Below are 15,753 nucleotides of genomic sequence, written 5' to 3'. Positions count from 1 at the left end.
GCCCTTGTGGTGAACTGTGTGCAGTTAAATAAAGACTTGAGATTCAACCGTGACAGTTTACTCGACAAGCCTTGACCATTGTCGTTGTTGACGCTTGATTTCAAAATCTGACATCAATACTTTTAAATGCTATGCTTCACTTTGTTTCTCTGCGCAGGTTTCCTTGATCATCCTGCCACAATGTGTAAGACCTAACCATCACTCTGTAATAAGTTATTGACTGATCGCTTTTCATAGGTGGTGAAAATAAACTGTATACCAAAATGTGAGATTCTTTAATGTGAGCGTGTGGTTGAAGTCCTCTTGCAAACATTTTTATTAGAAAAAACATTTATTGAATTTTCTACAGTGAAAAAAACATGGATTTCAACTTTTACTACATACAAAAAAATTAAGTCTCCAAGTGTTTTTGGTATGAAAGAATGCTGCAACAACGTAATGAAGGTACTGAGTATTTAAAAGTAACGGATTATCTAATTCAAGCCTCACTGAGGCCGTCTGCAATCTGGGAGAATCCAGCAGCGTTGAGAGCCGAGACCAGGTTCTCCACAGTAGCTTGTGTTCCCTCTCTGTCCTGCCAGGCAACCAGCAGCAGCTTGGCCTGCATGTCGACATCTTCGCTGTCTGTTTCGATCTCACGCACCTCCGCCGCCTTCATCTCTAGATGTGTGGCTAACGTCCTCCACTGAGTGCCAAGTTTGGCCGCTATGTCATCCATCTGCTGGTTTGTCACAAGCTTGCTCTGTATGCTTGGACCTGGGAGAAAGACAATAGGGAGGATATGAATAGACTGGAATGGAAATTCGTGGTAACGTGGAGGATAAGGTGATTAATCATCCGTACTAGAACATGAAAAAAATACAGAGGTCAAGTTGGGTTGGGGAGGCTGGACGTGTTGTTGCACGCTAGAGGTATATAGGGAGACGTGAGAGGTATTGTGTTTAATAAGCGACTGTTCAAACTCACTGTCATTGCTCTCTTTGAGAAGATTGTCTCCGTTGTCGTCATCTTCTTCACCCGTCTTGATCTCTTCAGAAGGGATATCCTTCTGCACGTAGGGAACGAAAATCTCGATGTCAGTGTTTGTGCGTCACGCAGACTTTTTAGTCATTACGAATACTGTTTTTTAAAGTTAAAAAAACACATCCTCACCGGCAGTTCTTTGGCCAGTTTGCTAACCATGCTGTCTAAATAGTCCGCCAGGCTCTTGAACTTCTGGTTTGTCGGTTGAAAGAAGTGCGGACTTCTCCTGGACAGCAGCCTCAGAGCACGCCAACCGTAGTTTGGGTTCCGCACAACCCTGCACAGATTTACAGAAAGACACTGAAAACTCAGAAAAACGGACTGAAAATGAAGCCATTTAGGTAACTGGCTTGAAGGTTTTGACAGGACATGTTTAAGCGCAAACTTACTTGTACTCCTCCTCCACCATGTTAGCAGGGTCAGCCTGTTCAATGGCCTCTGCAAAGAATTCATCCAGGGATGGCATAAACTCCCTGAAAGGAAGACAACAAATGTGAAAAACTAAAAAATGATGGTTTACAATTGTAGTAGGAAACAATCTGCTTGTGTTCTGAACCGCTTACCTGCTGTCTGACTTGCAGGCCTCCATGTTGTCTTGGTTCAGGTTCCACAGTCGAGTCAACTCGTCACTAATAAAAACACAGTGAAGCTTGAAAAATAGAAATAAACTCCACTGGAGGTGGTGTATTTTTATAGTTTCGGTCACATTCTACTATTGATTCCCAGACCTGTCTTTATTTGCCGCCCCCTCCCCCATGTTGTTATCAAAACAGGGTCTGCACAGAACAATGCTGGCACAGTTTCACTACTAAATTTAGCAGGATTACAGGATTCAAACCTGGGATTTTCTTTTTAAAAAGACTCTCTCCAGTATAAGTTTCCTTACTTTCCCATGAAGATCTTGCGGTCAGGTCCTTTTCCGAGGAAGTCTTCTGGAGCTTGTCTTTTCCTGGTGGGCCTCTTGGGTTTGTCATCGACTGGCCTGTTAAAGAGGAAACAAGTAGGACAAAATCTCACTTTGGCATGCAACCTTCGAGCCTGCTCTGGATAAGCTGGATTGATCAACAAAATCAAAAATGTTCCGCCGTCACTATTAAGTACCGTTCTTTCACAAAGCTCGGGCATCCCTCGTTTTTCCAACCATTCCAGTTCTCCTCTGTGTTGAGGATATGCTGTCAAAAAGAAATTTAAAGATACACCAAGTCTTGTAGTTAGTTAAATGGTGAAGATGATGATGATGAAAATCTTTCAATATTACGTATTCATAACAGGTATGTAAATTTTGTTGGACATGACTAGTAAAGGACAAAACTCTGACACAAATAACATAATGTGTGTGTCTTTAATACCAGTATTTCTACAAACTGAACTTACTTCAACCATTGTAGCAAACTTGTCCCCATCAGGAGGGATCTCTCTCAGTAGCTACAAGAGAACACTTACATGTTAAAACAGGTTTGTTTTTCTCCATTAGACCATTTTCATTTTTAAATGAATCATATATTTCAAGGAGAAGTAAACTTATAAACAAAATTCAAAATGCATAATGCATTGTAACCTGTGATAATTTAGTATTTATGTGCCATGTATCATACCTTGTCAACATGTACAAGTTTCAAATATAATAATAATGCTATACAGTAGCAGATATGTACTAAAATCACATTGATTTCTGTGAACTGACCCTTTAAGTGTGTCTATAATGGTTCGACTAACTCCTTATTGACTGACCTGGTAAACCAGTTTAGTTGTCTCTTCAATCCATGTGGTCTGGTCATCGTTCAGAATGCAGCTGGAGCTGTGAGAAGACAAATACATACTAAATATTAAACTCCCACACTTGACAAATTTATTATTTACAATTTCTCACTTGTTTTTACACAAATGGAAATTGTTTTTGGACTATTCGACAAAGACAAAACTTACCTTTTAAATTTCACCTGACCCTTCAGGTACTGGAAGAGGATGAGGTACTGAAGTAGAATATGGCGCCTGAAGTTGCTGTCGCTGAGCTGCAAGTCCATCAGCTGGAGATGAAGAGTAAAAGAAAAGGAAGTGAGGTAATGTCTAACCCATATCTTCAGGAGGTTATCAAATATCATATCTTATCTTTAAATGGTTCGGAAAATAGTCTTGACAACATCATACTCTCACTCAGAGTGGAATTGATTGTCTCATTCAGCCTTTAAACAGCCTCAAAACTGAATAAAAAATGTGTGAACGGCCCGTTATTACCGCTGTAAAAATAGTTTTCTCACCTTCTCGCTTGTAAGGAACTTGGCAAAGTAGACATGTTCTCTTCCAGATGCTCTCAGCTCCTCTAGCTTTCTTTTAGAGGCCTGCATGTCATCCAGCTTGAAGCTCTTGAATACTGCCAAGGTCTCATCTGAGTACTGTACAAGACAAAAGGAAATTCACATTGATAATGCCCTACTTTGCTTTTTTGCTATGATTTGACAGTAACGGGGCAAGGGCGAACTGTTCTGAGGTGCATTACCTTGAGGAATGTCATCCAAGAGAATTTATCGTAACACTGCACAGGGTTTCTGAAGTAGTCCTGCAGTGTCCAGAACTTTCTGTACAAGTTGTAGTCAATCGGGATGGAGCTGAAATGAAATTTTATTTTAAATTAACTTAAAAACTAAAAACTGAACAAAGAAACTCTGTCATTTAAATAAAAGAACAGGGACGAGCATTAGAGCTACTTACCATGGTGCAGGTAAATCCTCTTCTCCCATTTCTCCTTCCTCTACTTCCATACCTTCTTCCTTTTCTTCTGTGTGCTATAAAACATAGAACGGACAATTACAATGTAACTGAAATTTAAATTTAATTTCAAAATGCATGCAAACATTAGCACATGGCAACACCTTACCTTTTGTCCAAGAGTACTTTCTTGTTCATTTTTGTTGAATACCGTGATGTTGTCCAGGTTGAACTGACTCTGTAGATTGAGACCTGGAAAAAACATAAAACAGGTGTAAAAAAGAGTCATCAGAGGAGCCGAGGAACATTGTAAACTGCATCCTTGACGGGGTTTATATTGCCTTATTGCTGCTCTTACCTGATTTTTCAGACAGGGGGAAAAGACGTGCCAGGAAAAGCTGGATTCGCCCGCAGAATACAGTATTCTGAGACTTGGAAAGCCTCCTTAAAAGATCTACAAGGTGAAAAAAGTGTCACAAACAGCTTTGCCTTTTAAACATAACAAAATCTTATACATCAAAAACAAGAATGAGATTTTATCCTTACCGTTACACATCCTCAACAAATAGTTCTTCCCGGCAGTATAAAAGGAGTTCTGGGAGAAATGGAGAGTACAGGTACGGTGATCAAATGATCTAGATTATGCTGGATAAAGACTTCAATTGACTTTATTGAGAGGCTGCAGCTTATTTACCGATTTCCAGGTGGAGACATTCTCCTCGACAAAGGAGAAGATTTTGTCACACTGGTCAAGAGGAAGACTGTCCAGTACATCTCCCAGCAGAAGGAAAGGAGTCGTAGCAGAGCAGATACCTGCACGGAGAGAAGGAAACAGAACAGTAAAGGCTTGATCACCACATTAATGACACATTTGTATTATTAGCCATAAATAGCTGATGAATGATAAAAGGCCTCATTGGTGTATGTGTAGAGAATAACATTCACACCAAACCGCATGCAACATGTGGGAACATGCACAGAATTGTACAGTATTCTCAGTTTCCCTACATAAGTCAAAAAAGTTCCCAACCTTATTTCCTTGCAACAACACAAGGCTGACCAGATCTTAAGTGACAAGGAAAAAAAGTGTAAAAGAGACCAGTACGGGCTGGTTGAAGGAAGGACAACTGAACATTTTAAGAATAATACTTCAGTTTTAAAACTTGATTGGAAGTCAGAGGCCAAGTGCATAGAAGGGTTAATATCTGTGGGAATTCACAAATTTTAGCCCAAACTACATCATTCTTTTCAAAAGGAATCTCTTAATGATGACATTTGCGGGTAGAAGTTTTGTATAGGAAGCTTTTAATGTCTCTTATTTCATTTTCGTTTGTACTCTAATTGGAAGCTAGCTTGATCTAGCTTGAAGAAGCCAAATTTCACTGCCTTCAATGCTGCCATCTGCTGTGTTGTGCTGTTCTGCATGTAACAATAAAACCTCTCGGATCTTGGTAGGTGGTTGTGTACAGTATACACAGCCTGTTCAATATACAGTAATGACTGAAATGCATTGAACATTTTGTATATTAACCTAAAATAAATATGTATAATTTGTAGGTGTAGTTGGTAGTACAGTGTTACAGGGTTATCGCACAGTGCCTGAGTTAACCTTTCAGAAGTGTGACAGCATATTATGTGTATTATAACGTATTAAGACAAATCTTTCACTGATTGATGTCAGCCTTTTAAGTCAACATACCCTCTGTGACGGCATCTATACTCAGGTAGATGAGAGACAGATAGTCATCACAGCTCGCCTTCTGCTCAACCTGCAGAGAAAAACATTAACATCAGGCTTTCATAAACCAGCAACAGTCTAATGAAATTACTGAGTTTTGTTAAACCAAGCTCTAGAGACAATGCTGCAGTTAGCTTCTGATTTGGGGTTAAAGGGGAAACTTGAGGGAAACATTAATACTGATATTAAGCAGCTGTTTCTCTGTTCTTTCACCACTTACACCTCTGAAAAAGTGTGAGACATTGTAGCAAAAGCCTTAACACTGTTTAAATCCACTTTCAGATTTGAAAAACCTTTATTTTGCTTATGGAAACTGAAAATATTTCTCCATCCAGACCGCATTAGACCAGATCCCGATCAAAAACCACTATACTTAGACTCGTCAAATCTGGACTAGATTATCATTATCAAGATTTGACAGATCGAATTATAGTGGTTTTTGATCTGAACCTGGTCAGATGTGTTCTGGATGGAAAAATATCAGTGAAATCGCCCTTTTTTGAGTTTTCACAAATAAAATAAAGGTTTAACAGATCTGAAAGTGGGTTTAAACAGCGTTAAGGTTTCTCCTGCGATATCTAAAATGGTGAAAGTGGCGAAAAAAAAAACAGAATCGGCCGCTACATATCTTTATTTATGTTTCCCTTACTTATCCCTTTAACCCAGTTTCAAAAGCTAACTTCATCGTTGGATGGCCGCTATTTAACTCACAATCTGATCACCAAGGACCCCCCTCAGAGCCTGGTCAAGTGTGCTCTTCTTTTCCGTCTCACTGTAACACATACACATCAGTCAAGTCAAAGCTAGCCTGCATGTTGTGTTTAACTAACGTCTATCCAAGTAAAATAGTGTTACTTACTTCCCAAGGATCTGATTGAAAGCAGTTATTATAGGTTTGCTGTTTTTACCAGCCAGGGCTTGTATGGTAGAAGCCTGCGGGCGAGTGAGAGGGAAGAAGAAAACATTTCATTTGAGAGAGAAGACGTCGTTGGGTACGTTAGCGTTAGCGTTAGCTAGCAACTGCTAACAGTTATAATAACAGAACAAGACAAAACAGTGACTTGCAGTGATAAGGCTGCTATCTAGCAGGTATTGTTGTCACTACATACAGTATTCATTAACATGTGATTCAATAACAAGGCAATTCAGTGATTTCTCACCGTAAATTTGTCTTTAGCGTCGACAAACTTAAATAAGGACGGCGACATCTTTACACCTCTGTGACCGGAACTGACGCCAGACGTCTTCCGGTTTCTTCGTTGTTTTTGTTTCTCTTTCTTTATTGACATATAAAACAATTAAACAATTTTTCTTCCACAAAATCATGATATCCAAAATATAAAAAAAATAATCTTGCGGTTTGCAGAAGGAGAAAACCCCTCTGATCGGGGAGGGTGGTTACACTTCATACAAATATTAGAAATAACAGCAACAACAACAACAAAAAACAGGTATTGATAGTTTTTACATTTTTGCGATACATGCTACCTTCAAAGTATCAAACTAATAAAGTGCCCCTGGTCAGCTGTAACATTGTTATTATTATATACTATATCATATAACTATACAAACTCTACTATATTATGTCTGTAAATAGTTAGATGCATTTTGTTTCTGAATAGTATATATTTGAAAAATCAATGTTCGATCCAAGTAATTAAATGTTACACCTCTACAAATATTTTAACTGATGCATTATTTTGCTCAGTAATGATCTATTTTATTTAGATCACAATTAGATCTCAAATTTAAGATAAAATAAGACATACTTTACTGTCCCAGAGGGGAAATTTGTCTTGGGCTCAAGTGTTGAATACAGCTGCATATAGAAAAATACAACGGTACATACAATATAGGTACATAATCTCCATTATGTACATGACTCCAAACAGACACATATAAAATACACTATTATACCACTAGTGCTTAGACTATACACTATTCCTAAAATAATAAAACACAATAAACTGTGCTCAGTAATTTAAAGAATGAAAACAATAAAAAGGAGAAATTATTTTATTTATTTTTTCTTTTTCTTTTTTCTTTCTTATTTTTATTATTTTACTTGGCTGAGAAAAAACAAAAATGTTTTAACTCGGTTGTATGTGATATTAGAGTTGAAGTTCAGCCATGGTACAACAGCGGTATATAATCTGAGCACCTCTGACCACATCAGATTGTAAACTGGAAAAAGTAACCAAATATATACAAGTCACAAAAAAATACACAATACATGAGGATATATATTTCAAAAGCATATCTTTAAAATCAAAAATGTGTGAACCCATCATGTCTTGATTTTCAAGCAGGGCATTGAGCTGAGTATAAGGGGGATGAGTGATGATATTCAAACATATAACTTCACATTTTATGTTGAAAAGTTACAACTGAACCTGTTCTCTCTATACGATTGCCTGGCAGTCTTCAGTGAAATAGAAGAGGATATTGTTTTTGGAAAATTCAGCTTCATTCTGATATTTAGGCCAGACTAATCAAGATATTATTGTGGCCTTCAGTCCATGCAGGACTTAATCCAGTTCAGGCCAGAGGGCGGCAGTGTTGCACACTATTTATGTCCACAATAGTTAAAGCCATCAGATCAGTTGCTCTGTTTGCACACATAAAAACAAATTGATTGTGAGTGAACAGGTGGTAAAATGTACAATGGTCGGATGAACCTGAAATCCACCATCTTCTGATGATGATCCCTGTAATATTTTACATTATATGAACATGTAGATGGTGGTATAACGTGTGTCTATTTTATTGGCCTCAGTCCATAAATTTGTTTTAAAAACTTCACTGAAATCTCTCAGAAACTATCTGATTTATGTTCATCACAGTTGTTCTCATGATCCATATTTGTCAATTTGGATGATTACTGTCTCCAAAATTTATTGGTGGTCATACAGGTATGTTGCATGTGTCCTTAACTTAAAGTTAGATGTTCAGGACAGGGCCAAAGTTATCACTGGCATTCAGTGGTTATGAGTAGGATTAATAGAGGTCACCACAGTCATATTAGTGTATTCATGTGTGTTGATTTGCATGTGTGTCTGTGTCTGCCAGTGCACATTTCATTGTGTTGTTGTCATACAATTTAAATTGCAACTGCTGAGCTGCAGGGCTTGAATTCTTTGATACGATCTACTGTTCAACAATGTCACACAGCACATTAGAACCAGTGGGGCATTACACTGTGATGTCAATCATTAAATGTCCAATCGTACATTTTATAGCAGAAAACTTTAATAACCTGGATTTGGTTTGTTGCCAAGTGTTAGTCTATGCTTTAAAACACCTTTTAATCAATTTGACCAATATGTTGCATATTTTGGTGGTGGGATGACCTTTCAGTTTACATATGAACAACTACTGTGTTTTAACTTTGACAGTCTACATTCACTGTTGATCTGTTGTGATCTGCATTTACCAGCAGTTTCACAAGTCAGGACCTCTAAAGTAGTTTGTGGTAGTATGACTATTCACCTTCTGCACCCTCTGACAAATGTTTATAGCCCTACAGTTACAAAGGCTAACTGAACCTAAAGGTGTTGTGATGATGTTTGGAGAAAAACACTGCAGTTGTGAAAATATAGGCCAGTAGTGTCACGTGGAAAGAGCTGAGGAATCACTGTCATTGCATTGTATTATTGCAGTGGTCATAAAAAAGGAAGTGAGAACTGTTTTACCCTGCAGTTTTGATTGACATCTTGTTTATGGTACGCAGAGTACTGCACACAGTTTACCAGATATCTAACCATGCCCCACCCCCACAACCCACTCTTCTGACACAGCGTTTTTTGAACCATTGCCAAAAACTGATGAAAAACAGAAAGGGAGTGAGTGTGGGGGAGTGACTATCGGGTTGCAGATAAGGGCCCCTGCATCAGTCAGTATAGGGAGATGGGGTGAAGAGGACTAGTGGGGTTTAAAGTTAAGGTTAAAGGGAAGCAGTCTTCTAGCTGCCGGATAGTTGGAGATGTTACGCTGCTGCCGGGTACAAAGGAAGCAGGTGCATGTCCCTTTAGAGGATAAGGCTGGTGTTTCTTTAAGACAACAAATTGATGACAAGACCAAGACCAACAATTTGTTTGTCCATGTCTCAATTGTTTTCAACTTCCCCACCACCATGTCAGTCAGCACCAAGCCCATTTGTTCCAACAGAAAATATTATCTTTAAAAACAAATATATAGTTCCACTTTTCTTTAAAGACAAAGTAACTTCCTAAAACAGCTACCTCAAACAGGAGTTAAAGTGTTTTTGTTGGGTACTGTTTTCAGCCGCGGATTAATACACATTTGTTGTGCTAGAGAGTATTTACGGTACCCATGTTCATTGTAATGAAGGAACATGTCACCCTGTGCAATAGTGTGGCTAATTTGTTTTTAATAGTTTTTGGATAGAAATAAAGGTCTATGACACAGAGGAACAAGCGATATCAGTTCATGGCTGCACAGAAAATACTTGTTAGTTTAGGATCAATTCATTGTTGGTTTTGGTCTTTTGTGACAACAAGAAAAACATAGAATATTTTCTTATCCCTTAATGTATTTCTATTCATTTTGAATTAAAATACGGGAAACTGGTTTCCAACACAGAATCTGATGAGAATATTCAGGATGTAAGTTAAATAGACTGAAAATAATGAAAATTGGGTTAACTCTTTGAAATCAGTTTAAACCAGGTTAGACCTCCATTCCCAGTTGTTTGTTTTGTCTAGATAAATATAATGACAGGACCACTGGATGCTCTCCCATGCCAAGTAATGGAATAATCAAGCTCAACACAAGAGCCAAATAATATGATGAATGACACTCTTAGACAAAATGATTGAGGAACAACAAAAAGAGCATTGTCCATGTTGTTGAGGACAAACTTCAAAACAAGAGGCTAAACACAATGCTCTGACCTCCGAGGTTAAGCACACAAAGGAAGGAGATTTTAGATTGTCTACCGTCACATGACTGGCCTCTGAGATTCTACCATAAAAAATCATGTGAAGAAGTGTCATGTCATATAAGTGAGATAAACCCATCAGCACAGCTATCCTTCATTGATAAATTTAAAAGCAAGGCGCACTTTAGCAGTTTTATGAGAAACCAAACTGACAGAGTTGTGGTAACATACACCAGAGCAGAGCAATATTCCTCCTTGAAGGGAGGAAAGCCATAGAGGATGATATATATAGTGAATGTACATAAATATTTTTATTCAGATTGCAATTGCAATTAAATATAAAGAAATATGTTTATTTGTTCAGGTTCTACAGATAATTATGGGGCTCTTCCCTGAAAACTTTCCAAGCTGTCAACATCAGCATTACAGTCCATCTATCTCTTGCATGAATGCTTAATGTTGCACTGAATTTGTGATAGCCTATATATCAGTGATTTTCCATCATGGATTTCACTTCCTTAGCTGTTAGGCAACAAGTGGAACTTGGACTTGACAATATAACAAAATGCACACCTTTATGTCCTTACCGGGTGTTGTAAAATTATTTGGGACACACATTTTGTTAATGATCATCTCACACAGATCAGAATAATAGGAATGCTCTCAAAGCGGATGTGCATCCAACCACAGCGTTTATCCTGCCTCCTGATTGGATCGTAAGCTAACAATAACTTGCATCTATTTAAACAACCTTGGCTGGATTGCCCTCCTACTGCAGGGTTTGTGTTGAGAAATGTTCGGTTGTGGAGTTTAAAGTCATTTGATGGTTATTCAATGATTAGCCCAGGGTGTGGGGACCATCAAATACACAGAAGCCATAAAATGGGATGTGAGGGGGCCATGTGCGTAGATGGAGAAAGGACATTCTTGTGTCACAGCCAAACAGGAAATCTCTGTGATATCCACATCTTGTCTAATCATGCATTTTCTTATGAAGAATTTAAAGTTCCTTTATGTGCAATTACCTGATCCACATCCTTGTGTTGTTTTACTACAGAGAGATTTTTGGGACTGTCGCCAAACACCTTGAAAAGAATAATAGTGTATACAGTGGCTGATACATTGTAAAGCAATTCTTGTCAAGGTCATTCGGATCTAAATATACATTGAGTTAGTCTGGTAACTCCTCAATGTAAACAAGGATATGTAGACCTTACTCTGAACTTTGCCATATAGAAAACAGTTGGAGATGTAAACACTGAAATGGAGGGATAAACAGGGATATTTAAAGATAAGATCACTGTTTAAAAACACATGTGATTTAAAGACTACCACAAAAACACTTGATGCAAAACTAATACATATAATCATAACCATTTTAAAGCATATCTGTATATCAGATATGCAGATTACCAATGTGCTGACAAACAGATGAGTTAAAATGTTGCATCTTGTTCAGTGTTTAAGCCATTGACTTGGCCCTGAGCTGCCGTTGCCTTCTCCATTTATTTCAGATGCATCGTTTTCATCCTCTGGACCATTAAGCAGGATGCTCCTGTGTGTGCTGAAGTCGTATGATTATGGATATGGAAGGAAATCATAAATAAGAGCTGCCACTCTGCCACCACACATCAGCCCCAGCCAGTAAACCTGGAGTAAAAGTAGAGATAAGCTACATTTGTCTGTGAGATGGTAAAATGGATAAAAAGGGATTTTAGTGGCAAAGCTTCAAACTGTCAGCTTATATTACCCAGTGGTCCTCCATGTCACTACGTATCAAAGCTGGTCCAAGAGAGAAAGCAAGATTGATATCTCATCCGGTCAAATCTATCTGTAAATGACAACACATATAGTGTTTATTGAACAGATTATATTCATTGGGTGGAATAGTTCATATGTGTAGTTTGGGAATATGTAGTTATCTTATGCACAAATCAATTACAAATCAATAGTGCTGGCTATTCTTACATCATCAGTTTTGAAAATATATATTGAGAGTGGAAAAAAAAAATACAGTAACTCAATGTTTTTGTCGAGACATTTAAATTTGTTGATTGACCAGTATGATACATTTTTAAATATATCAAGTTTTTAAAATATAAGTTGCCCATGGTGAAAGCTTATTGTTCATCTTGTTAATGCAGTTTTCCTGCGTGCGTCATAAGGATTTTAAAAACTTTCTTGGCCACATTATAAGTCAGTTTTGGCACCGGGGATCTAGGCGGTGAGCCCTTAGTACTTCTGTAGTTTGTTTTATGTTTCCATGAACACACTTACAAAAACAGCGATCAAAAGTTGACACATGCAGCTAATTTGTAATCTGCGTGTGTAGCTGCTTTGCAATTGTTTTCTGAAGTACTTTCTTCCTGGCGTGCTGGCATATCAGCCGCACCGTGCAAAATTACGTATCGAGGCAAGGGAAAGAAAAAGTCTTGAATCATGGCAACACCTGTCAAACACTGGAAAATTGTACTGGCAAGGAGAAATAGTGGTCTCAAGAAAACACTAACACTGACTTAGGATATGTGCCAGCACACCTCAGCAACCTGAACAAAAATCCAACATGAAAAACCAAATTGCTGTTTGCTGCAGAGCTATTTGAGTCGAATAGTGCTTTCATTTTTTCCAACATCTGTTATTTAAATGAAACCCTTGTCCGTTCCCACACGACTTATTTTAGTAAGTGACACACAGGGAACCAGATGAAGAGTGACAAGGAATTTGATTAAAAACCATTGTCCCACAGTCACATTTAGTTGGAAAAGATAGTGAATAACAGCTCTTTTAACAGCAAAAAGATAATGAATGCAGTGGTTTACACTACATAAAGTCAACCTCTTTCTATATATTTTAAAAGCTCAGTAATTGTCCTGTCAAGATGAAAGTCAAAGTAGACAAGGAATATCCCTTACCATGAGATTTACCAGGTCTAAATCCATTCACAATAGCAATAGCTGCAACTGCCCCAAGCATCTGAGCCAGGATGTAGCACACACATCTGAGGACACTGATCTGGCAGCTGACCAGCCTGCCCAGAGTGACTGCAGGGTTCAGGTGTGCTCCACTGATGTGCCCCAAGCTCTGAACCAGCGTGGCAGCGAACAGCACAAAGGCCAGCGAGACCTTCTCCACCAGAACAACTCTCTCATCTTTTCCAACGATAGCTGGAACAGATACGGCTGAAAAATTCTGCAGCCACAACCCTCGAAGAACACCCACCTTTTAATTTCTGGCATCTCAGCTTTTAGTGTGTCTGGTGTGTTAAAACCAACATGTTATGCGCACCAGTATTTATAGTGGAAAGGCTTTGTATTCAGAGGGGAGGAGAAAAGAGATGAAACAGGAAAAGATGTCAAGCATCAAGAGAGCAAAGAATCAAACTCCTTATCTTGAAAAATTATTTTATTTGACATAAATACACATCATGCAGGAATTATTTGTACTCAGACTGGCTCCTTTGACCATTCTCCATCTTTAACATCCTCCAGAAGGGGCTCCCGAATTTCAGTTTCCTGTGTTGAGCCGCAGTTGAACAGAACTTTTGATTTATCACTTAAAGGCTCATCTCTGGGTGACAGTATGTAGTTATACAGAAGAGCTGCCACTACACCACCACTCAGTGGTCCTGCCCAGTACACCTGAAGAACAAAACAGGATGAACACATTTCAATAGGAATGACTCATGAATCCAATAATTTCAAATCTGATTTGCACTTCCGCATTACGTACCCAATGATCATCAAAAGACTTCTGTATAATTGCAGGCCCAAAGGATCGAGCTGGGTTTATACCGCATCCTGTGTAGCTGATCTGCAAACCATATCAGAGGAAAACAACACTTACCTCTCTGGCTGTACATCTTGCAAGCTTGATGTACAGCCAGATCATTGTTATCAGGCCACAGCAGGATGGATAAACCATCTACTAAATTAATGAGGGAGGGGGAGGGATATAGAAACGTCTTAATATATTTACCCCGGCAAGGTGTCCCAACCCCACCGAAAGTCCGATTGCCAGAGGTGCAAATCCACCAATATCACGTCTTTTGTCAGTGACTGCGATCACACACAGGACCAGTTGGAGGGTGAGCAGGAATTCTACACCAAAACCTTGACTTGGGCTGATTCCACTAAGCTGCAATAATGAAGAAAACAAAACACTTAATTATGATTAGGGGGAAAATAAGCCTACACTTCCGCAACTCCTGCATGAGCTGCTAAAGAAAACCGAAAATGGAAACAAGCATGCTGCAAACCCCCCCCCCCCCCCCAAAAAAAAACCCATCAGGCAGACCATGCTTCAACTATTTAGCTGCCTGATTGACTTCGTACTTAAATTACTGCCTAGGACAGCACAAGCTTTCATCCCAAACCCAATGCCCTCCTGCTTTTGTTGCATGACAGCTACAAACCTGGAGTGATAATTAGAATTTGACATTTAATTAAACACCTTATCACCAACAGTTAGCAAATGCGGAAGTCTTAGAGATTAGAACACGCAACTTTAGACAATGGGTGTCAGACTTTCACAGGAAGACTAGATCAGCCTGGAGGCAATTCCCCAAATGTCACTCAATCTGAGCAGTAAATGTCATTCATTAGCATTACTCAGGAAAATTGGAAGGACATAGATTCTTCCTTACCTTGTTAACACCCAGTGAATCTGTGGTTTCTGGCCTTATGCCATACACAATGGCACTGCCCGCCACTGCTCCCACAACTTGAGCTATTATGTAGAAAAAGGCTTTGAGGACACTCATCTGGCAGCTTGTCAGGAGGCCCAGGGTGATGGCAGGATTAAGGTGGGCACCACTAATGTGGCCTATGCACTGGGCTAATGTAGCAATGGCCAGGCCAAATGCAAATGCCACTTTTATCTCCTGGTCGGGGTAGGAATCATTTGGATCCCCTATTGCAGCAGAGAGGCCAATGAAGATGAAGATGATCATTCCTAGCAACTCAGCCAGAACTGCCTTCCAAAATGCCCACGTTTTAATTTCTGACATTTCTGGCTAGTCAGATAATGTCAGCGTCATGCTAAAACACAGAGTTTATCCAAGACTGCGAAACAGGCAGAAACGTGGTTCCACCAGCAAACCAATTGAAAGCATCATGAGTCACATTCACCAGCATTCATCAAGTGTGTGGCTGTAAAGAATCAGGCCTAATTAGAAACAGCTGAGAGATATGCGTTTTCCACCAGTTAGAATGACCTCCATTTCTCCTGTTCTGTTCAGTACTTTTCCAGTTTAACAGAAGGCGGTGCTGCCTTTTTTGTAATTCACAACTCATTAATGATCACACCAAACTGTTGTGGATGTTAACAGAGTGATTTGGAAAAAGCAGTTCAAATGAAGAATATATTAATTTATCTAAGTGCTTTATTG

The 15,753-nt window shown here is 38.9% G+C and overlaps 2 protein-coding genes and 1 pseudogene across 2 annotated transcripts; all 3 read right to left on the bottom strand.

Moving 5' to 3' along the window:
- Positions 1 to 252: 252 nt before the first annotated feature.
- Positions 253 to 6,738, bottom strand: thoc1 (THO complex 1). The gene is made up of 21 exons (XM_042429168.1): positions 6,628 to 6,738; positions 6,327 to 6,400; positions 6,179 to 6,239; positions 5,429 to 5,498; positions 4,424 to 4,542; positions 4,276 to 4,324; positions 4,088 to 4,183; positions 3,899 to 3,981; positions 3,733 to 3,806; positions 3,521 to 3,629; positions 3,282 to 3,416; positions 2,950 to 3,050; positions 2,755 to 2,821; positions 2,398 to 2,448; positions 2,125 to 2,195; positions 1,910 to 2,005; positions 1,587 to 1,652; positions 1,413 to 1,496; positions 1,153 to 1,300; positions 967 to 1,048; positions 253 to 756 (listed from the first exon to the last, which is right to left on the bottom strand). Exons 1-21 carry the CDS (start codon positions 6,673 to 6,675, stop codon positions 479 to 481), a joined length of 1,962 nt encoding a protein of 653 aa, XP_042285102.1. The 5' UTR covers positions 6,676 to 6,738; the 3' UTR covers positions 253 to 478.
- A 5,084-nt stretch (positions 6,739 to 11,822) lies between these two features.
- LOC121908304 lies at positions 11,823 to 13,793 on the bottom strand (annotated as a pseudogene).
- On the bottom strand, positions 13,752 to 15,521 carry LOC121908600 (aquaporin-1-like). The gene is made up of 4 exons (XM_042428765.1): positions 15,010 to 15,521; positions 14,343 to 14,501; positions 14,097 to 14,177; positions 13,752 to 14,005 (listed from the first exon to the last, which is right to left on the bottom strand). The coding sequence occupies exons 1-4, from the start codon at positions 15,370 to 15,372 to the stop codon at positions 13,811 to 13,813; spliced, it is 798 nt and encodes a 265-aa protein (XP_042284699.1). The 5' UTR covers positions 15,373 to 15,521; the 3' UTR covers positions 13,752 to 13,810.
- Between the last annotated feature and the right edge of the window lie 232 nt (positions 15,522 to 15,753).

This window comes from Thunnus maccoyii, chromosome 12 (genome assembly GCF_910596095.1).
Source record: "Thunnus maccoyii chromosome 12, fThuMac1.1, whole genome shotgun sequence".
NCBI lineage: Eukaryota > Metazoa > Chordata > Actinopteri > Scombriformes > Scombridae > Thunnus > Thunnus maccoyii.
Note: the sequence above shows the minus strand (reverse complement) of the source record. Positions and strands in the feature narration are given on the sequence as shown.